We start from the raw sequence: 24,608 nt of genomic DNA, 5'->3' as shown, positions 1-24,608 counted from the left end.
GCTACAATGTGATCTAAACCTGCCAATACTGTATCAATATATTAATGTTATACTGCAACACTTCGGCATTCTGTTATCACCCGGCTTGGTGAACTTCTTGTTAAATAACGTGCACACCGTGTTCTGGGGCCTGTTTCACAAAGCAGGTTCAAGAAAGTTGATCTACTCTGAGATAGAAAACTCTGAGTTTTCGGTTTCACAACGGCTGATATGAGTTGGGTTAATTAACTCGGAGTAGGTTGACCCGGAGTTACGCGCGTGCACCGCAACTATAAAAAGACAGCATTAGTGGAGCCTCGATTCGACGAGTCACTATGGCGAAGGGGAAGCGGAGAGCGACCGATTTTACGCCACTTAAACTGGATATTTTAATGTGGGCATATGGCGACTTCGAACACGTTTTTCGAAAGAAGTGCAACACCGCTGCAGCTGCGAAGGAGAGGGAGACGGCGTGGGAGACCATTGCTGCCCGGGTCAATGCGTAAGTTCGGCCTTTGAAATCACAATAATATTACAGGGTAAACTGTTTGAATGGTAGAATATTAACTTATTTCATTTAGGTGCAATCCCGCGGGGGAGAAGCACACAGGGCCGCAGCTGAAGATGAAATACAAAAACATTGTTCAAAGAGGTAAGACCTCGGCATTATCTCATGGAGGAAATTCTTTTTGATCATGTTTTACATTGTAAAGTAGCCTAAATATTAGGTACGTGGCTGTTTGACTGTGCGGTTGTTTATCCACACATAGCCTAAATGTCTGCATCCATATCATGTTCTGTTAAATAATTAAGCCTATTTAAACTAAGACAGACTTCTGCTCAGCCAACAGAAAGAGAGCAGATGCCCGTAAAACGGGTGGTGGCCCTGCACCGCCACCTCTAACGGAGGCAGAGGAGTTGGCCCTAAGCCAGAATTTTGGAAGGCCAGTGGCTCAGGGAATCCCTGGAGTCAGCTCATCTTCTGAGACCACACCCCAAGACACAAGTGCTTTCATAAAATGTAATATGCCGTGTGTGTGTGTGTGTGTGTGTGTGTGTGTGTGTGTATTTATATTTAAAGCATATTCATACAAATATTTTTCTCTTTCGTGTCTTCTTTTTCATTTGGCCCAACAGATTCTGATGGTGCTATCTGCCTGGTGGAGCCTCTTCACGCCACAACAGACCTTGTAACTGTAAGTAGGCAACACTCTAAAGATTTTGCCAAAAGATAAGTATACTGAAACATATCACTGATCTAGGATGAAGAGGATGAAACCATGTCTGCTGCCTTTACAGAGGCTGAGCCAGAAAGGCATACAGAGGTATGTTACTGATAGTTCTCTTCCCATTCACATTTCTTAACATGCTGGTGGAATATAGTGTGACATTTAGCCTACACTGAAGTATTGCACATTCTCATCCTTTTTAACAGAGCATGGCTGGACAACAGCAGGATGGTCCTTCAACGTCCACTGCACAGATTGACACAGTGAGATGGATGTTCAGGAAACACCAGAGGTTCATTCCATGGAATTCATGTACAACTGTATAATTTAATGTCCTCTATGTATTCCCAGTTATCAGTAAAACAGATTTACAAAATCTACTTAATGAGAAAAAATCAAAAAACGGATAAAGAAATGCAGTACTTGGACCGCCAGATTAAGAAGGCAGATCTGGAAATTGAACTACTGGAGCACAAGTTAGAGGTGGGTGATGGTCACAGGTGAATTATGTTAACTATTGGCACATGAACTAAACTATCTCTTTTATTTGTAGGAAATAAAGAAGACCAAATGAAATGTGTATCATGTGTTTATTTCCTGTGGTTTATTTCCCGTGGTTTATTTCCCGTGGCTTAAACTCCAAAGTGGTGATTGCATATGTTGTCCCTGACTGCTCTGCCGTCTTGCAGAGCTGGCAGGTGGATGGGGTCATCATCTGGGTCTTCATATTGTACGGCAGGGTGTTGCTCTCCTCTAATAGTGGTAATATTATGAATAACAACACATGCCACTATAGTATCACAGGCCCTCTCAGGGGTCACCCTGAGGTAACGTAGGCACTGGAAACGCGCTTTCAGCAGGCCTATGGTCATCTCTACCCGGGCTCTGGTCCTGCAGTGAGCCCGGTTGAAGTTCTGTTGGGGGCCTGGTTCAGGGTCAGGGTATGGGGTCATCAGCCTGGGTTGGCATGGTAACCCCTGTCACCCAGCAGAAGGCCATCAAACTCTCCTGTAATGTAAAGTGGATGGGTCATTCCTACTATTCGGTGCCATTTGAGTTCCCATGACAGAGTATTGCATATTTTTGGTAAAAATGTTCTAATACTAATTTTCAAAAGCCTGGCTTATATGGTTAACAGTTCTCTACCATAATATACAATGATATGTATGCAGGAATATTTCAATTTGAAACAATTACCCTTATTTTTGGATAAGTAGGCCAAATTCCCATGTCTCAAATCATGTTTGCTCAATTAAAAATACATATAAAAGTAATAGTAATAAAATAAACCCAACACTTTTCACTATTGTTGCACAGCTTTGTTTATAATCTCCCTCCCCAAATGTTATTTTTTGTTATTTATACATTTTTACTGCTTAAAATATTCAAAATATGTTGTGTCCCTGAGTCAACTGTCCACCCTGTTGCTTTGATACAAAGATCTCTGCACACGCCCCCCCAATACATCATCTAGTCACATGATACAGGAAGTAGCTTACACTTTTGGAGGGAAAATCAAACTAATGGAAGCAAAGTAAGTACCTCTCTTTAAACAACCTTTTGTTTAAGTGTTTTAGAATGCTTGACTGACGTGGTAAAGCATAAGATGTCCACCCTGTTACCCTGTTTTATAGCAGAAAATTATATTTTTTGGTAATTTCAAAAATATGGTTAAAAAATATGTTAAAAATCTTCCTTGGTTGTCACTAAGTGCTAGCTTGTTTTTCATCACATTAGCAGTAAGGGATAGCTTTAGCATTAAATGTCCCCCCTGTTACCGTCCACTCTGTTACCGTTTTGTAGAGTAACAGGGTGGACACACAGTATTGAACTGATTTCTTGCCTTTAATTATTGAATGAATTTCCTATCATTAATTACTGATCAAATTTCTGTTTTTTCTATTGAATGAATTTCCTATTTTTATTTATTGAATGAATTTCCTATTTTAAATTATTGAATGAATTTCTAATTGTTAATGAATTATATTGTTCAGTGAATTTGTATGTAAAGCTGATGCTAATGAAGTTTTTGATGTTTTTCATATGACTAGTTAATGATATTTTTATTTATTTGTTGGAAGTATTTAAAAAAAATAATTTTAATGTTTATGTAAAGGCTAAATAAATTTACTTTTTAAAATAAAATTTTGTTCACAAATATTAGGTCCATTCTGTGACGTCTTGTCCACCCTGTTACTCGTCTGTCCACCCTGTTACCTTATTATTTTTTGATGAGAATTAGATAAAAAGTCTGAAATATTTAGCATATCTTTGTGTTTACTTGGAGTTTCTAATTAGTATAATGAAATCACAAAAAAAATAAAGGCAGATTCCATTGAAATTATCTTAAAATTGGAAAGAAATGTGTTCAAATTGTGTTGTGCCTTACAATAGAGCACATTTTTTGTAGATATACTTCTTTGTTAATATTTCTCAAAATAGATATTTCAAGGGTAAATTAAGGGACATTTTAGCTCTTACTAAATGTAATTATTATAGCTAGAGTGGTTTGGAAACATAGTGTAATAGATGTGAGAATGTCCCGTAACAGGGTGGACATTTGCCATCTGTCACATGCAAAGACTTTGGTAAAAATATTAGATTACTGATATCCTGAGCTGGACCAATATAGTTTTCTTATAGTTTGATAAGTAATCCTTCAGATAAAAGATGAAAAAATTGGAAATTTTAACATTTTTTTTAATAGATTAAACAAGGCCAAAATGGCACCAAATAGTAGGAATGACCCGGATACATCAGAGCATTTTAAAGGAGAGAGACAAGAGAATTCTATTGTGAAAATCTTTAGGCTGCTTACCACGCTGCAGTCTGTTGCTCAGGTTAGACTCTCGAAAAATCCTTGAGTCGTGAACAGAGCCAGGCCACTTGGCCTCCACATTGGTAATGATGCATGAAGCATCACATATGATCTGGACAGTGCAGAGAATTACAGATGTTGAACTATGATGCAGTCTTTAACATTTAGAAACAGTAGTCAGTCTACCTGTAGCCTACCTGCACATTTATGCTGTGAATGGACTTCCTATTCACATAGTCTCCTTCATTCTGTGATGGAGCTATGATGGGGATATGGGTGCCATCAATGCATCCAATCACACTGGGAAATCCTAAAAGAAATTCAAATGACTAATCCCAGTCTGAGGTTGCAGCACAATGTCATTAACAGAATATGATCTAAAATGAATTCAACAGATCTCTACATCATTCACCTGCAATCCTGTGGAACTCCTCCTTGATGGCTCTCAGAGGTTTGTGCCCAGAGAAAACGACAAACATCGGTAGAAGCCGTTTCAGGGCCAGGCACACTTTTCTGACCGCCCTGCAAACAGTGGCCTTACTGTAATGTTCTGCATCTCCGATGTTGTATAAAAAACTCCCATTCGCAAAGAACTGCAGCGCAACACACAACATCTGCTGGGATGTTAGAGCGCGACTGCGGTTGGTAATGTTGCAAATGTAAGGACGGATTAGGTGGTGGATGTAGATTATGGAGTCCGAGGTGAAGCGGTACCGTTCAAACAGATAACTGTCCGGAAATGCCAAAACATCTATGCGCAGTCTGAAAACAATCTCCCGACCAAGATTCAATTCTGCGCGCAGTAATGCTGCTCCTTCGTCAACTGGACCATTGATAAAAGGACATGCCATTTTAACACACGCCAGAACTATTCAACGCCAAAACTCGCTCGCTTACTGACTGAATGAATGAGGAAATGAAACAGCGTGTGTTGCTGAAAGTGGGCGGAGACAGAGAGAAACTCGAGGTTTTCTCAGATAAACCTGCTGCCGACCAGGTTCAACTCATAGAGTCTGTTACTGCGGTAACTGACCGAGAGTTTACCCCTCTTCGTGAAACAGGCTCGAGTTACCCCTCTGTCTCAGGGTTAAGTTACCTCGCTTCGTGAAACGGAAAACTCTGAGTTTCCCTCATTTCCGGGTTAAGAAACTCAGTTTTCAGTGAACCTGCTTCGTGAAACAGGCCCCTGGTCTCCTGTCTTCTGCTTTGACAGGAGTAAACAGTAAACTGCAGTAAACAGTGATCGCAGCTCCACTCGTCCCAACTGCGTTTACATAGTTTTTCTTTCATGTAGCCTGACAGCGCATGACTTTTAAAATGAGAACGCCTCTTATTTTCAGTTATTTTGTCAAGACCGAAATGTATAGAACAGCAGAAATATCGTTTTATAGATGAAGTTGTCCCATTGTTTATTTCCTGGTCAGTAGGTAAGGGTCCTGAAAAGCCACGCCTATGAAACATCTGTCTCAGAAACCCTGCTATCACCAGTTGATTGGAACACCAGTTAATCTTGAACACCGATTGTAGCCTAAAATATTTAGCATAATTAATTTGTGCGCAACCGGCTACCAACTTACCTAGCGTGGGAGCAGCCGGCAACAGCACAGAGGGGAGCGGTGGAGCAAGGTCAAACCGACCAATAGGAACTCTTGTCTCGTCCACCAGCATTGGCCCCGACCATTTGGTTCAGTCAGATTTGCAAGCAAAACTTTAGAATTTGCAACCAAAACGTTTGACCTTGCAAGCAAAACTTTAGAATTCACAACCAAAACTTTTGAACTTGCAAGCAAAACTTTTGAACTTGCAAGCAAAAAAATATTAGTTTTGATTGAAGTTAAGTCAATATGTTCTCAAATTATTATAGTTTCATTTGCAACCTGTTCTGTTTTGATCTCAAAAATAATTTTTTTTGGTCTCAGATCTATTCTATTTGATTGATCTTTTATTTTTTGATTACAACCTTATGTTTTTTGGTCTCAACTCTCTTTTTCGGTTGCAAAACCTTTTTCGATTGATTGAATAATAAAGAAACAAAATTCTCTCCATAGACCAAGAGTTCCTCCAAAAATCCTTCATTTGTCATTCTGTAGAAGACTTGCAGGGTAAGGGGAGAATGAAGTGAGAGACAAGTACACTGAAGCGGTAAATACCCATGTGGATAAATTTACAGTAATGGAAACAAAGCTGTCCATATGTAACCATGCACAGCAACACTGTCACTGGCCGGTCCAAACCCCTCGACTCTGCGTTGTGTATTTTTAATAAAGGAGTCAAAAAGGCCAATATCGTCTGCTCTGTGCCGTTTAATGCTGGTAAAACAGAGAACCACTGGTCAGCAGGTCAGTCATCTCAAGCAAGGTACACTCATTGACGTCTCTCTGGAACTGACGGCGTTCTATACCAATTATACCACACATTATACAATAACAAATTACTAAAACACAATATGTACCTGGTAAAACAGAGAACCACTGGTCAGCAGGTCAGTCATCTCAAGCACGGTACACTAAAGAAAAAGAGCACATTCATTCAGCTAATGGTCGCTACATAGCTAGGTCACCGAGTGTCTCATGTCTAAACACATATAAGAGAACACATAAAAGCATAAAACATATGCAACCACTCTCCACTCGACATCCGGATGATCATATTTAACACATACTCAAAATACAAATGACCGTGTGCCCCCAACACCAGCCGCACACCACAGCTCCAGAGAGGGCGCCACTGAGCCATAAACAACAACCAGAAGCAGAATCCAGCAAGTGGAATTATATATCACATGTACACTGTTACACATATACATTAGTTATAATTCATTTTATTTGACAATTTTCTTTATTAGATAAAAAGTGTTTAAGAGTAAATTGAAAGAGTGAGGCTTCTCATTTTGAGAAGAAAAGAAATTGAACCAAATGTTCTGTTATTACCTACGAATTTCCACTTCCAATGAAGTGCTGCATTTACTGAGCTAAAATGGAAGTAGCAGATGCTTTCTTTATGTTGTTAATAGTGTTTTTGTTCCCTCTTGACCTCTTGCTGTATGTTTAAGTCTTAGCTGTTATTCTGTAAAACTGAATATTATCATACCAGTTTGGCAGAGTGATAAGTGTGTCTCATACAATAAAAATGCATTAGTATGTTGCCCTCAGGCATGACTGGGTAAACATACATATATATATATATATGAATAAAATATCGTCAGAGTGGAGCCCATAATTTATGACTGCACATATATATTGAATATTGATTATGAACAGTGCATTTGTATGACTACAGTGAGGATTATTATCAGATAACTGAGTGGGTCTGATGTAGCTCATCATTAAAGTTTTAACCTCACCCACTTAGTCTCAACACCAGGGAGCAGAGTGCTGAATAGAAACAAATGAATGAATTACATTGGGTTTAATATAGTCCCAGGTCACTAATCAACTAATTGTTTTGTATCCAGTGGCCTCAGGTATGTATTGACACAAGTTGTTGTAACATGCTGGTTCAAAAGTATAATGGGCTGCTGTTGTAATTTTCCAATGGTTGTCTCACTATCACAATGCCAAAAACAAGGACATACATACAGAGGTGTGTCTGTTTTAATGGTAAAGAAATTGCCAAAGCAAGCTATTTGCATCAGATCCTGTAAAACAAAACAGCTGACCAGCAGTCACGTGACAAAAATATCGGACTTTTTCATTGAACTGCAGGTGGTGTTTACAAAAAGCAGATAGAAGACAAATATGAAAATAACTTAATAAAAATAAATTTATAAACATGTAAAACATAAACAGTTGTGAAAAAACCATTTTATGGAGAGTCACCATGGCCACAAAGTTAAATTGGATAACTTCTTTACAAAGTGAAAATTGCTTTGTCACTGTTTGTAAGACAACCATGGCATCTTGAAATTTGAGAAAAGTTAAAGCGGTTATACATCAGACGATTTAAAAATGAGCATTATTGTGCTTACTGGTGTCTGTCCTACAATATTTCTTTGAATGTCTCTATTCTTGTTTTTGTATTTGTTTTCAATCATTTACATTTTTGGAAAGTGTTGTGTTAAATGTCAAAAGTCTTTGCTGATGTGCAGCTTTCTGAATTGATATGTAAATATTTAAATAGAAACAAGAAATATAAAAATGCCATCCATTTTGAGTATGGTGTGCAATGCACTTTTGACTTTTTTGTTTACTTGTTTGTTTGTTTTTGCATTGATCACACATAGATAGTGATGATAGAGGTGGGCTGTTAAGCCAGCTGGAATAACTCCCATGCATGATAATCTGCTGGAACAAATGCATCAGTTTTTGTCATGTGAATTTCAGTGCTTTTTGTCAAGGCCCATGTCTTTTACACAAGCTGACCTCACATTGCTGCATCAGATGGCTGGTGAGACTGCACAGCCTTAAATTGTGCATCAGTCAGTCAGGAGAATCCTTTAATTTCTTCATCTGATCAGAATCTAGCTCAGAATTAAACTTTAATATTTGAGGACACTGACAGTAGGTCTCCCCTCCCAGTCATTACTCTGGCTGCAAATTACATCATCAACATGAAGTGACAGCTCCCACTTTTGAGATATTTTGACTTCACTTTTCTACAGTGGGTGAAAGTGGTTACATGTGGTCCATCTTTACATACCATCTATGATGTCACTTCAAAGAACACAAGCTGAGCACAAATTTAGCCGCTGGACGCTGTCCGATTCTATTTAGAGTTCCTCTGCTGCCATGCATGTCTATGCATACAAACACAGTCCAACACCTGAAATAGCTGCATAGAGGGAGGAAGTAAATGCATCATCAACATGACTTTGTTTTTATTGCCTCCGTTTTAATTACCAACCAGCACTCATTTGGGGGGTAGACTGCATTCCGTTACTGAAGAAGTACTTTCCACTTTTACTGCACTGAGGAATACGCACACACACGAAGAAATCTGTGTGTTTGATTTTTGTCTCAGCAAAAAATCTTTAAATGGACTTTGGTATCCCTCATTGAATCTCAGTTTTCTCACAGCAGGACCCACAAACACAGAAATATATCAAACCATCCTGGACACAGCAACTGACAGAAAAGAGAGGGAAAAAAGGAAATAGGGAATTCACAGTTTAAAGACAAGTAATGACTTTGAAGGCAAACGCCTGCTGTTACAGTCTTAGTCATACATGTCAACTCCATTATATGATACACATAAATGTTTTTGTAACTGTTTCCTTTTTCTAGTAGCAGCCACTGTTTTGGGAAATTGTCCACTGCACTGCGTCCTGAGCAAGTTTTCCTATTTAGCAGTCAGTCAGTCAGACTATTGTTTAAAGTACACATATCTGTGACACACTGGTTTCTGTACCGTGTATCTTTTAGATTTGCTGTATAAAATAGCTACTGTGGGGGAGGTTTTGACTGGGAAAATCATCTAAAACATTATTACTATTAACATCATGACTTCTGACCTTTGCAATAACTCGTAATAGACAGTGGTTGTTGGTTTTGTTCCATACAACATCCAAAGGGAAGAAAAACATGTCAGGGGAAGTCATACAAAGCAGCACAATATCAAGGAAACTCTTTAATTTAAAATTATGTAGATCCTCAATGAATGTCCATGTGACACCTACATGATGTCACTGAGCACAGTTGTGAAATCTGGACTGTTTCAGAAAAGTACAAATATCTGGTCACACATGCTGTGAGTGAGTAATAGCTTTTGTAGTGTAATTGCTCAGCTCTGCCACAAGGGGCAAAGTGAACATTAGTCATAGTGGGGCTGTGTGAGATCTCCAACAATTAGTGTCGTCTGTCTCTGCTTTTAAATGTACAGAAGAACTTAGTTATGTTTTATATGTGTCCAACAAGGTGGCCATGACCGTCTTTTAAATGTGGAGATGTACTTTGCCAAGTCAGAAAGAAGCATCCTAACATTGTCACAGATTTTAGAGTTGGATTTTAGAGGAGAGGGCCCTGACAGTACCCCTCCCTGTCAACAGGCGCCTCCTGGCGCCCCATGAGGCCGGTCAGGGTGGTCACGGTGGAAGTCCTTGATGAGGGAGGGGCCCAGGATGCGGGCCTAAGGGACCCAGGATCGCTCCTCTGGGCCATAGCCCTCCCAGTCCACTAAGCATTGGAACCCCCTACCCTGACGGCGGGAACGTCTAACAGGCAAGAGACAGTGTAGATGGGCTTGGCATCTAGCATGTGTGGGGATGGGGGCGCTGGAACGGAAGGGTTCAACGGGCTTTCCTGAACCGGTTTGATCTGTGATATGTGGAAAATGGGGTGAACCTTCATTGATGGGGGAAGTCTAAGATGGACAGCGGATGGGTTGATAATTTTATCTATGGGCAATGGATCAATGAACCGGGGTGCAAGTTTCTTGGACGGGACGCGAAGGGGCAAATCTGTGGCAGACCCTTTGATGAGGTGCATAGATAGGCACCTTGGACCGGTGTCGGTTTGCCTGATCTTGGGTTCGGCGGGAGGCTCGGAGGAGGGCGGCGCAGGTCTGACACCAGGTGCAGGCGCACCAGCGGAGATGCACCTCTACAGAAGGAACCACTATCTCTCCCGGTCTGGAAAGAGCGGAGGCTGGTAGCCGTAGACACAGTGGAAAGGGGACAGACCCGTGGAGGAGCAGGGCAGGGTGTTGTGTGCGTACTCCACCCAGGGGAGTTGGGGGTTCCAGGAGCTAGGGTTTTTAGACATGAGGCATCGGAGGGTGACCTCCATCTCTTGGTTTAGCCGTTCCGTCTGGCCGTTGCTCTGAGGGTGGAACCCTGACGCAGTACAGAATGCGCGCCAGACCTGTGATGTAAACTGGGGCCCACGGTCCGAGACGGTGTCAATGGGGATGCCATGGGCTCAGAACACGTGGGCTACCAGTAGGTCAACGGTTTCATGGGCTGAGGGGAGTTTAGGCAGAGAGATAAAGTGAGCAAATTTGGAAAAGCGATCTACAACAGTTAAAATGTTTGTCATACCTTGCGATGGGGGCAGACCGGTGACAAAGTCCAAAGAAATGTGGGACCAAGGGCGACGTGGTATCGGCAGAGGATGGAGGGGTTGGCTGATTGGGGGTCTTGTTTTGGGCACACACGGAGCAGGCTGAAACAAATTCACGGCAATCCTGCCTCATGGTGGGCCACCAAAAACGTCAGCGCAGGATCGCTAGCGTCCTGGAAACCCCTGGGTGGCACATTAGCTGGCTGGAGTGGCTCCACCGGAGGACGTCTGGACGGACGGCCTCTGGGACGAACAGTGTTCCTGGGGGACCGGCTTCAGGAAATACCTGGTTCTGCTGGGCTCGACGGACAGTGGTTTCTTTGTCCCATGTGAGGCAAGCCAGGTGACAGGGGGACAGGATTGACTCAGGGCTATCAGGTGTGTCCTCTTTTGCGTAGACGCGGGACAGGGCGTCAGGTTTGACGTTTCGGGTTCCGGGACAGTAGGACAAGGTGAATCTGAATCGATCAAAAAACAACGCCCACCTGGCTTTACAGTTATTTAGCCGTTTGGGCGGCTGAAGGTACTGCAAGTTCTTATGATCGGTCCACACCAGGAACGGCTGTTCGGCCCCCTCCAGCCAGTGCCACCACTCCTCCAGGGTAAGCTTCATGGCCAGTAGCTTTCGATCGCCCACGGCATAGTTTCTTTCGGCCGGGGAGAGTTTACGGAAGTAGAAGGCGCAGGGATGGAGTTTATCATCCCCGCCGGTGCGCTGTGAGGTGTCCGAGGTGTCAACCTCCACAATAAACTGTAGGTTAGGGTCTGGCTGGACCAGGATGGGGGCAGAGGTGAAACGGGTTTTGAGGGTCTGAAAGGCGGTGCGGGCAGCGGGGGACCAGATGAATTTGTGGGCTGGGGAAGTGAGAGCGGTCATGGGGGCTGTGATCAGACTGTAGTTCTTGATGAAGCGGCGGCAGAAGTTGGTGAAGCCCAGGAACCGCTGAAGCTGTTTGCGGTCCCTGGGCTCCGGCCAATCCTCCACCACCGCTATCTTGGCTGGGTCCATCCTGATCTTCCCCGCAGCGATGATGTAACCAAGGAAGGACACCGTCAACACGTAGAAGACACACTTTTCAGCCTTTGGTGTATGGATGCGTGTGAATGTTGGTGGTGGTCGGAGGGGCCGTAGGCGCGGATTGGCAGCCACGCTTCCATCAGTCTGCCCCAGGGCAGCTGTGGCTACAAATGTAGCTTACCACCACCAAAGTGAGAATGTGTGAGTGAATGAATAATGGGTCCATTGTGAAGTGAGTGGCCAAAAAAGCGCTATATAAATCTAATCCATTATTATTCCATTATTATTATTTAAAAATAGGCAATTTTCCCAAAGGCGTTCCAGGACCAACCTCACGTGTCGACGGTGCTCCTTTAGGCTGCGGGAGAAGACCAGGATGTCATCCAAATAGACAAAGACGAACCGGTTCAGGAAGTCTCGGAGCACATCGTTGACCAGATGCTGGAAGACGGCCGGGGCGTTGGTAAGGCCAAATGGCATCACTAGATATTCGAAGTGGCCAAGGGGGGTGTTGAAGGCTGTCTTCCACTCATCTCCCTCCCGAATCCGGACCAGGTGGTAGGCGTTGCATAGGTCCAGTTAAGTGAAGACATGGCTCCGTGTAATGGGGTAAATGCAGAGTCCAGGAGGGGAAGTGGGTATTTGTTGCGGATGGTGATCTGGTTGAGCCCCCGGTAGTCCACACAGGGGCGCAGTCTTCCATCCTTTTTCCCCACAAAAAAAAAATCCACCGCCGACAGGGGAGGTAGAGGGACGGATTAATCCTGCAGCCAACGACTCTTTGATGTAATCCTCCTTAGCAATACCTTCTGGTTTGGAGAGGTTGTAAAGTCTCCCACTGGGTAGGGAGGCATCTTGTTGTAATTTGATGGTGCAATCATAACGTCTGTGAGGGGGAGAGAGAGGGCTTGGTCTTTATCGAATGCTGGGGCCAGATCATATATTCAGGAGGCACTCCGGAGAGGTCAGGGGGCTCGGAGCGAGCAGGAGTCGTTGGACTACCGGGGGCGGGGGCGGAAACTAGGCAGGTGGCGTGACAAGAGGGACTCCAAGTTAGAATTCTTCCCTGGGACCAATCAATGGGGGATTGTGGAGCTTAAGCCAGGGGAAACCAAGAACCAGGGGTGTATGTAGATTTGGGAGGGAACAGAAGGAGATGGATTGAGAATGATTGCCTGATATTCGGATGGTGACAGGAGTGGTCTGAGACGTGGCCTAGACGGCAGCCGTTCAGGGAAAAGGCGGACAGGGGCGGTTGGATGGGTTCGGTGGGAATTTGCAGTTGTTTGACCAATGACTCATCTATAAAGTTGCCCGCAGCTCCCGAATCCACCAGCGCGAGCCGTGGCTTTTCCCAGCTTGGCCGGGCAGGTAATGTCATCGACCCTGACTGATCCACTTCTCAGTCCCCGCTGTTGCCCTCCGCTTTCGCCCAGCCAGTGTTGGGGGAGGAACCCATGCAGCTCGGCCGGCCTGCCTCACTGACGAGGAGAAGGCAGCCCGCCGTCAGCGAAATGCCTGCCTCTACTGCGGTGAGGTGGGCCTGGCCAAGCTGCATGGGTTCCTCCCCCGATGCTGGCTGGGCGGAAGCAAAGGGCAACGGCCGGGACTGAGAACTGGATCGGTGAGGGGAACTGGTTCCAGGGTGAGGTCCGCGGGTGCCGGAGTAGGAGGAATGGATCTGGACTGGGAGGCGAGCCCGGTTGGATGGGGAGACCTGGGACTTCTTCTTCCGTCGACGCTCCCGGAGCCGGTTGTCCAACCGGATCGTCAGGTCAATCAGTTTGTTCAGGTCTGCTGCCTCCTCCTTGGGTGCAAGCTTGTCCTTTAAATCCTCATTCAGGCCCCGCTCGAAGGCGTAGCGGAGGGCCAAGTCATTCCAGTCACACTCTACGGCAGTGGTCGGCAACTGGCGGCCCGTGGGCCAAAACTGGCCCATCAGGAAAAATATCTGGCCCGCCAGATGATTTTGAAAATTTGATTTGGCACAGAGCCAAGCCAGTCCGTCACCGCAACACGAAACTCTCGTGGTTGGCTGCTGCTGGGCATTTCCGCGTTCGCGCTACTGGTCGGACACGGTTGTACCAGCCAGATTTCACTGAGCAACAGTGCGTGCAAAACATGTGTGTGTCTCGGCAGTCATTTTTAAGACATCTGTGATCAGAATTGAGACCTGTGCCCCAAGCAGCGGCGATCAGCTGTAGAAGCGCCGCTGCTCGTGGTATCGCCCCCCACCCCCACCCCCACCCCCGCTCGTGGAATCGGAGCGCACCCCCCGCAGGTTGGCCCGCTGTTCGATTGTTTATAAACATTTTGGCCCGAAGCCACATCTACTTGCCGACCCCTGCTCTACGGTGTAGTCGGCCACACTCTGTCCCCCCTGGACGAGGTTGCCCAGCCGTTTTGTGGCATTCTGCCCTTGGACTGGATGATCGAACACTCGTTTCATCTCAGCGGTGAATGCAGAGTAGGAATCGCAGGCGGGGTTGTTGTTCATCCAGACCGCGATCCCCAGTGCCGCACTGCTCCGGAGAGTAAACTGAGGGTGTACGAAATCTTCTGCTGATCTGTGCTATAGGTAAGTGGTTGCATGGCAAAAATGAGGGATGTCTGCATGAGAAACTCCGAGCAGGCGCCTTGGTCGCCAGAGTAATGCTCAGGAGTGGGGATGAATGGTTCACGAGCGGGAGGTGAGGGAAGAGCAGCGGGCTCGGGAGCTGGTGGTCGAGGTGGTGGGGAAACGGGTCGGGACTGGGCAGCAGAAAACTGAACTAAGGATGAAGCAACCTGATTTAGCTGGGCGGTGATATTGTCCATTTGAGCATTCATATGACGGGTGGTTGCGGCCAGATCCTGTAGGGCTTGGCTATGCTGGTTTAATAGGGCTGGGGCGGAAGCTACCTGGGACATTTGGCTGGATAAAGCACTGAGTTGTGCGTTCATCTGCTGACTGGAGTCTGTAAGCTCACGGAGTGTTTGGTGGTGTGGACCCAGAAGGTTGCCTTGGCTGGCTACAGCCTGCATAACGTCGGCCGGGGCGGGCAGGTCTGGCCTTGGCAGCGATGCATATGCAGGGGTTGGAGAGACGTCAGACACTGACGATCCGGGGGGCCATGGTGGTGAATGGGCTAGGTGGCGGCTGACGTCTTGCAGTCTCGTGGGGTGCCGGATGGATTGAGAAGCCGGTGGGGAGCCAGAGGTGGGTTGAAGGTGGTGAATGGCTGGAGAATCCGGGGAGGAAGCCAAGAGAGGAATCCAGGAGGGGAACGAGCCGATTAGGGGATCCAGGAGAAACGGCTTGGTGCCGAATGAGTTCCAGGGGAGAATCGGGGAGGCAGAGCAGGAGAGAACCCGGACAGCTGGATTGTTAGGTTGAGTTCAACAACCTGGCAGGGTGTGGAAGGTTCAGCTGGTCTTTATTGCAGCAGGTGTAATCATGGCGATGAGTTGCAGCTGTCCGGGTCCCATGATGAGGCTAATTACCTGAGTGGCGGCAGCTGTGAGGCCACCCTCCACTCAGGTGAAGCGCTGAGGAGAGAGAGCAGAGAGAGAGGGAGAGGGGAGCAAGAGAGGTAGAGAAAAAAAGGAGGGAGATAGATAGGATGGGGTGTTTGGGATGCCAGGTAGGAAGGGGTGAGGAGAGGGCCCTGACAAACATACACACATACACACATGTACAAACACACTGACCTCTTCATGTGTGTGTAAAGATGTTGTGGAATTTTAAGATTGAACAAATGATGAACTTAGATGAATAGGATATGCAAATCAAATTTAAGAGCAAACATTAATAACGTTGGAAAACCTAACGTGTCAACTGAAGTTATGAAGACACTAAATAATCCTGTGGAAAGTGACAACTCAACAGAAGCCCATGAAGCTCATATAAGGCATTAACACTGGAAGTTCATTCCCTCTCTTCTTCTGCACTTGTGAGTTGAAACCAAGGTCATGCTGAGCTAAGCAGAAACAATGCCAGAGGCAATATGGTTTAATATTATGTGAGAATGGAATGTTAATGGCCTTGTGTATTTGTTTTTAATGTATTTTATTTTTTGTGAAAAATGTCAAATTGTTTTTATTGTATTTTATTTTATGAGAAATAAAAAAGAGGAGGTGGTCTAACTTTTGATACGATTATATCATATGCATCCTGATTGACGTTGGGTTGTAGTCTTCCACAATGGGAGAGGAGTGTTTAGGAGAAGATACAGAAGATGATGTAACACTTTGTGTAGTCAGTTAAAATCTTGAGATTTTGCTCATGTTTGTTCTTACAACTCTGTATTGAATAAACATTATTTGCATCCGACTCTGAAGACTGCTTGAACACTTTCTTGAGAAATTTTTGAAGACTCTACATTTTGATTCAGAATTGATTTTTTACTACTTGTTTAACAAAGCTACCTGATCATCGTTGGCCCTTAGCAGGCAGACTGAGTCACAACAAAGAGGTCGATGTGTTAGACAGAATGAATGCTGTCTAACATGCAGCAGATGGCTGCTCCTCTGTCTGCAAAAATAAGTCAAACCACAAAGAAGTCGATGAGGAAATGATCCTGATTCTCACTTGAGTTGTTAGACCAGTGAAGATTGTATGGTCTTTATCACTATTTTTAAATCTTCTTTACCCTTCTGTTGTGTTTGTTTCTCAGGAACAACAATAATGTTTGTGTGTTTAATGATCTAGAACTGTCAAAAACCAAAAAACTTTTTTGATCGCCTAGCTGGTGAGAGAGAAAGAGAGAGAGAGCTTTGGGTGAAATATGTCTCACAGTTGCAGAGAAACAAATAGTATTTGACACTTCTGACCCCTTTTAGTCTCCACTTTGACTACCGGGTCAAATTGACCTGGGGCCTATTTCACGAAGCAGGTTTTACAAACTCTGAGTTTAATCCTCAACTCTGAGTTGATCTACTCTGAGACAGGAAACTCTGAGTTTTCGGTTTCACAACGGCTGATTTGAGTTGGGTTAATCAACTCGGAGAAGTTTCACTCGGAGTTAAGCGTGTGCACCGCAACTCTGAAAAGACAGTATCAATGGAGCCCCGATTCGACGAGTCACCATGGCAATGGGGAAGCGAAAGGCTGCGTTTTTGAACTGGAAGTTTTTAACGCGCTCATATGGCGAGTTTGAAGACGTTTTTAGAAAGAAGTGCAACACTGCTGCAGCTGCAAAAGAGAGGGAGACGGCGTAGAGAACACTGCTGCCCGGATCAATGCGTACGTTTAAATGTAGTCCTTTGTAATCGTAATAATATTACAGGGAATAACTGTCTGAATCGTAGAATATTGAGTTATTTCATTTAGGGGAAATCTCGCGGGGGAGAAGCGCTCGTGTCAGCAGCTTAAGATGAAATATAAAAACACTGTTCAAACAGGTCAGACCTCGGCATTATTTCATGGAGGTACTTCATGTTGATCATGTTTTACATTGTAAAGTAGCCTAAATATTAAGTGGCTGTTTGACTGTGCAGTTATTTTATCCACACATAGCCTAAATGTCTGCGTCCATATCATGTCCTGTTAAATAATTGAGCCTATTTAAACTAACACAGACTTCTGCTCAGCCAACAGAAAGAAAGTAGATGCCTGTAAATCAGGTGGTATAAAAGGTCAAAGCATATATATCTATCTCAGTACACTTAAAAATCGGTGTATCATTCGTTCATTTGTTTTTCAAAATAAAACCAAAACCAAAAAAACGAAATAACGACTCGTTTTTTTCAATATTTGTTTCCAGACCCAAATCGAAAAAACGGATAACGAATCTTTTTTTCCGATTTCTGATTTTGTGCACAATTGGAAAATGGACTAAACGGATAACAGGGTTAGAATAATAACTCTAATTTAGCTATTATTGGTACCCATTTCCCAATGTGCTTTGCTCGCACAACAGAGTAGACGCCGCTCGGGCTGCTGCGCAGCGAGAAATACGGCCGCCCTCTTGGTCCGGTCACCCGCTCCACTCAGCGCTGTTTGACAGCGCATTTAATCCATCTTAACTCTGAATATTAAACTGATTTTCACGCGTTTTATTTTTATTGTTTTTGCTGCAAACGTCATACATGTAGCTATGTGATACAGGACAAATAGTTCGGCGTATTTTAATATTCATAGCGGGATTAACAGTAATAGAATATTCTGATATTAAGCTCGACTGTAGACAGGTATTTTGCAAACACTGTAAACACACACACACTAATATATGTTAGAGAAGCAGATAATGGCAGTAAAGTCAATTATTTTAATAATTTGAAGAGACTGGGAAATGCATACCAATAATAGCTAAATTAGAGTTATTATTCTAACCCTGTTATCCGTTTTGTCCATTTTCCAATTGTGCACAAAATCGGAAAAAAGATTCGTTATCCGTTTTTTTCGTTTTGGGTCTGGAAACAAATATTGAAAAAAATGAGTCGTTATTTTGTTTTTTGGTTTTGGTTTTATTTTGAATAACGAATGAACGAATGATACACGGATTCTTAAACTACCATTTGGATAAATCTTTGGAGTGTTGACTACTTACAATTAGAAGGACCTTGTAATTGTAAGTAGTCAACACTCTCAGGGGTCACCCTGAGGAGACGTAGGCTCTGGAAACGGGCTTTCAGCAGGCCTATGGTCATCTCCACCCGGGCTCTGGTCCTGCAGTGAGTCCGGTTGAAGTTCTGTTGGGGGCCTGGTTCAGGGTCAGGGTATGAGGTCATCAGCCTGGGTTGGCATGGTAACCCCTGTCACCCAGCAGAAGGCCATCAAACTCTCCTGTAATGTATAGTGGATACATCAGAGCATATTAAAGGAGGGAGACAAGAGAATTCTATTGTGAAAATCTTTAGGCTGCTGACCACGCTGCAGTCTGTTGCTCAGGTTAGACTCTCCATAAATCCTGGAGTCATGAACAGACCCAGACCACTTGGCCTCCACATTAGAAATGATGTATGCAGCATCACATATGATCTGGACAGTGCAGAGAATGACAGATGTTGAACTATGATGCAGTCTTTAACATTTAGAAACAGTAGTCAGTCTACCTGTAGCCTACCTGCACATTTATTCTGTAAATGGACTTCCTATTCAAGATGTGAGGGAGCTGTGATGGGGATGTATGTGCATCTATGCAGCCAATCACACTGGGAAATCCTAAAAGAAATTCAAATAACTAATCCCAGTCTGAGGCTGCAGCACAATGTCATGAACAGAATATGATTTAAAATGAATTTAACAGATCTCTACATCATTCACCTGTAATCCTGTGGAACTGCTCCTTGATGTTCTGACAGATTTATGTCCACAATGATGAGTAAAAGTCGTTTCAGAGCCAGGAAAACTTTTCTGACTGTTCTCCATACAGTTGCCTTACTCTGCATCTCCGACATTATATAAAAACTTTCATTTGCAAAGAACCGCAGCGCAACACACAATATCTGCTGGATGTGAGAGCATGACTACGGTTGGTAATGTAAATGTAAGGACAGATTAGGTTGTTTATGTAGATTATGGACTTGAAACGATTACGAAACAGTACCGCTCAAACCGATAATTGTCCGAAAATGCGAGAACATTTATGTTCGGTCTGATAACAATCTAACGACGAATATTTAATTATCTGTGCAGTAATGCTGCTCCTTTATCCACTGGATCATTAATAAAAGCTGTTCTACGCCAAAACTCGCTCGCTTACTGACTGAATGAATGAGGAAATGAAACAGCGTGTGTGGCTGAAAGTGGGCGGAGACGGAGAAAAACTCGAGGTTTTGCGAGATAAACCTGCTGGCGAGCAGGTTAGAGTCATAGAGTCTGTTACTGCGGTAACTGAGCGAGAGTTTGAAGTTACCCCTCTTTGTGAAACAGGCTCGAGTTCCCCCGCATTCCCTGGTTAGAGTTACCTCGCTTCGTGAAACGGAAAACTCTGAGTTTCCCTCATTTCAGGGTTAACAAACTCAGAGTTTTCACTAAACCTGCTTCGTGAAATAGACCCCTGAACACTATCTTCGAGATACAAACATGGCGGAGGAGAGTTACAAATATGTGAAGTAAACCATTTTTATTTTATATGTTGATTACACTTATTAAACCAAGCAGAACAAAAACATTTTCAACATTTCTTTTTTGTTTTTCAACTTTAAAATGGGTCAGCTTGACCCATAACATAATGGGAGGGTTAAGTACAGCATGCAGTTCATTTTGTAAATGTTGGTTCCTTTTAGAGTAAAAAAGACTATAAGTCAGTTGCTACATTGTGAGAAGCCATTTGCACAACGGTGGGTGTAGTTTCCTCGACATTCAATCAAAGTGGCTAATGCAGTACTGCAAAATAAAGCAAACATTAGTCAGTATCATAATTCTGCCTTCAGACAATTAAATGAACAAGATTGACTGAGATATGTACATTTTATTTATACTTTGCATTTACGGTGCCTAAAAACAAATTATTTATCCCACATGAAAGTTTTCCTTTTTTTATTTACTTTTCAACACTGAATCATGGTAAGTTTGATTTGTCTTTTTTGTCACTAATCCTGGTTATATCTGCACCGTGAAGTCACAAGAATGCTTAAAGCAGCGTTATGAAAATTAAAAAGCATAAATCAGAATTAACACAAGAACATTCCCAGGTCATTGAATATTACTTGGGGTCAACTAAAAGCCATTATGAATCAAGAAATTTAAAGAATGTGGCACATATAAATCTATCATCAGCAGTTAGTTGTCAAAAACTGAGTGACTATGTAAGCATGACACTAGAGACGGAGGCCATCAAGACACATATGACTCCTTTTAATGAGTTACAAGTTTCAGTGTCTGAGATGGGAGATACTAAAACACCTGTTGTCTGTTCTTCACCAGTCATAGCTTAAGAGAATGGCAAAGAGAAGAGCCACTTTTGAAAAATGTTTAATTAAATCTTGACTAGAGTTCACCAGATAGTATGTGGGAGACTCTGAAGTGAAGTCTGAAGATTATTTGTCCTGATGAGAACAAAACTGCCATTTTCGGCCATCAGAGCAGACACAATGTTTAGCAGACACCAAACATTACACGTCATCACAAACACACCATAAAGTCTGTAAAGCATGGTGGTGGCAGCATCACAATGTGCAGATGCATCTCAGCAGCAGGCCCTGGAAGTCTTGTAGGTAGAGGGTAAAATAAATGCAGCAACACATAAGGAAACCCTGGAAGAACACCTGATGCAATCTGGATGAGAAATGTGATTTGGAAAAAGTTCTGTTTTCCAGCAAGACAATGACCTGAAACAAACAGCCACAGCTACACAGGAATGGTTTAAAGACAACACAGTCAAAGCCAAATTAAACTGACCTTGATGCAATGTTGAAAAACAATAAAAGGGGAAAACTTTAAACAGGAGTGAATATTTTTTTTATAGGCACTGGATTTGTGCATATTGTACCTTTAAGTGGTCAAAGGTGTGTTTATGTGTGTGATGGAAGCCAGTGTATTGTTGTTTCTCTTTGGTAATTGTGTTTAGGTCTGCAGTAACATAAACAGGTTTAATTACAGCTACTGGTCGAGACATATTTTTTGGAGCTGGTAACTTGTTACCAATGCTCATAGTACACACTAAGAATTTTAGAGTTTATGTTTAACGTAGCAATATTTTCGTACATTTAAATGTTGCGAATATATTTCCTTGTAAATTAAAATATGAATCATCATGTTGGAATTTCAAATTAAAATTTGTTATTTTAGAAGGCAAATTTGAATTTATAAAGGTTGTGTAGATAAAGAGAAAAAACAAGGTAATTTTTTTTATAAGATAGACAGCAGTCTGCAGACCATGCATAAAAGCAGTCTCATATCTCCATAACAGGCTTCAAACCTGTTTCGTACATAAAAATCATTCACATTCATAATAAAGGGGAACAATAGGATCTCTCTGACTGTAACTGCATGATGACGTGATGGTCTGAGTGTGTTTGAAACTTCTGACTTTCTGGATTTTCACCTGAACAGCCTCTAGAGTTCAGTCCGAATGGTGAACGACAAACAGAAAATAGACATTTAGTGAGAAAAGGACGTGTCATTTTGTAGAGAGAGGTCAGGGGGCAGATAGGAGCTGACAGAAAGGTTGCTCTAACTCAGATAGCTACTCTTTACAACTGTGCTGAGCAGAAAAACAGCTCAGAAGGAACAATGTGTCCAGCCTCAAGGTGGAAAGGTTTCAGCAGCAGAAGGCTAAATCATGCTATGGAAGAGAGGCTCTGTACACAAATAATATTTCATTGATGTGTTCTGCCACATTTCTGTTGCCAATCAGAAAAAAGAAAACTAATATTACTAGTACAAATACCTTGATAGTAATATAAATTATTTTGATAACACTTAAGCATTGATATTCTTTGGTAACTTCAGACTCCACTGCAACACTTATGCATCTGTATTTGAAGGTCAGTCAGTCTAATGGCGTTAGTGTGATGTCAGTGTTGTGTGTACAGCTTATCAAAAAAAAAAAACATTAAAAAAATCAAGAAATAATGAAGAACAACAAATGCAATGCCATACACTACCCATTTACCAGCATATAAAAGAGACTGAAGTGGGTTGAAAAAGACATTAATACTGACTGTGCTCTGTTATTAATGGAAGAACTGCAATTGACATATATTGCCAATAATATTACAGCAAACAAAAAATGAATAGAAATAGTAATGCAATTGTTTCTGCTGCAGAGATAAACAAAATACTGTAGGAAAAAAGACACCTTTGGAAATAAAAAAGTTGGAGAAAAAATGCTGGATGAAGGTCTATAGTATCTGACTTTAACATTGCATGAGTAAATTAGCCCACTGGGAATTTGCTTCGAGTGTGAGTGCCCTGACTTCTTATTCTGTTCACTTAGGACTCTCGAATTCTGCAGAGACTTTATGAATACAATGAAAGAATTTCAGTGTAGCTGCTGTAAATCCAATGTAAGAGTATGTCTCAATTGTTACTCATATCTACACTGTGGCCAACTCAGCGTAAATGCTCTGTTTTAAAGCCAAATGTGCAGTGGGGCTTCTAGATGTGTTAAACAATGGTTCATTAACATTAGCCGACTTACCAGTGTTGTGTTGACAGGTTGAGTGTTCTCCTGCCTCTAAGTGGCCAAAATACCATGAATGTTGCTTAAAGTAACACAGCTATGACACACTTTATGATAGGTCCTTTTTACATTATGTTTTAGTACCTTTATTGTTTAAATTGACGTGGATATATTGTGCATTCTTGAAAATGGAGGATTACAATCAATGTATGAGTTCTATCAACATGTTTTTGCCCTAGAACCTGCAAACATGTTAATCTTATCTTCCCAAATCAGTTACAATGATCAAAACAGCTCTGAACCATTAGTTTATGGACAAATGTCCTCTTGTGGTTTTGGGTACTGGGACTTTTGTAACCCACAAGACCCTCAGGACCTGCTGCAGAATGGGGCCTTTGCTGATCAGACTTAGTCGAAGACATCCCATGAGTGCTCGATGATCCTGAGATCTGAGCAGTTTGGAGGTCGGGTCAGTGCCTTGGGCTCTTTGGCCTGTTCCTTCGGGGGTGGTGTCACTGTGGGACAGTGTTTTTGGTCTATAACAATGTTTAAATGGACAGTACATGTCAAAAAAACATCCACATCCATCCAGGAACCAAAATTTCTCAGCAGAACTTTACACTCTAACAAGATGGTGATGTCACCTCGCTGTCATCTATTTTTAGGCTATAGCTCATGGGGAAAACAACACAAATAAGACACAAGGAGAGGAAAATATGATGCAAATGATCCAAATAGCATGGCTGAGAAAGATAAATTAAGCTTACATGACCTCACATGTTGGCTATTTTGGAAAAAAAAAAAAAAAAGCCATTGTATTAAGTTAAAGGAGGCTGCTTAAGAAACTTCTGATTTTGTGGTGAATTGCCTCTTTTACATAGTTCACAAACATTTGCTTATTGATCAGCATGATTTTTTGCAGGAACATGCAGTTATAGAAATTATTTAAAAGCCAGAAACAGCATATTGTGTATTATAACAGCCATTGAGTCTGTTTGTGCGTATGTGTAGTAGCACACCACACAAAAAACATTAAATGATTTAATAGCTTTCAGCATAGGGTTATAACAAAAGTTTACTCTTCCTTCACACCTGTTCAAAGACTTTCTCTCCTCTTCCCTCCTGAAGAACTAGAGCGTCTCTAATTGACATGCTGTATGCATGGTCAACTCAACGGCGCTGGTGAGCCGCCCTCCTGTCATCGTATCCACCCAGAGAGGCCTCTGACCTGGGCAGCAGCCCAGATATTACACGGATCAGTGATGGAGAGCAAGGGCAACACTTACACATCTGTCAGAGATTCCAGTGTGGAAGTAACAAGTCGACAGGCGAGGATGAAAGCTTTCATAGATGCAAACACACACATGCAGGCAATCGCTTATGAGATTGCACTGTGGTACGCAGGAAGCTGTTCAGAAATACTTAGTCTAGTTTACATTTGTTTGAGGAGGCTGAACTGAAGTGGCTACATACTCTGTTTATGTAGGAAAACCTCTACCTGACACCCACAACATTAGA

General features: G+C 42.8%; 1 protein-coding gene across 1 annotated transcript; it reads right to left on the bottom strand.

Annotated features, from left to right (window-relative positions):
* Window positions 1–1,840: 1,840 nt before the first annotated feature.
* On the bottom strand, window positions 1,841–4,936 carry LOC127535837 (putative nuclease HARBI1). The gene is given in 5 exon segments (XM_051954726.1): window positions 1,841–2,178; window positions 2,181–2,216; window positions 4,027–4,138; window positions 4,224–4,336; window positions 4,439–4,936. Coding segments are annotated over 5 exon segments (1,038 nt in total). The 5' UTR covers window positions 4,878–4,936.
* Between the last annotated feature and the right edge of the window lie 19,672 nt (window positions 4,937–24,608).

Source organism: Acanthochromis polyacanthus, chromosome 10 (genome assembly GCF_021347895.1).
Source record: "Acanthochromis polyacanthus isolate Apoly-LR-REF ecotype Palm Island chromosome 10, KAUST_Apoly_ChrSc, whole genome shotgun sequence".
In the NCBI taxonomy this organism is placed as follows: Eukaryota; Metazoa; Chordata; class Actinopteri; family Pomacentridae; genus Acanthochromis; species Acanthochromis polyacanthus.
This window is presented reverse-complemented; position numbering and strand designations above follow the sequence as displayed.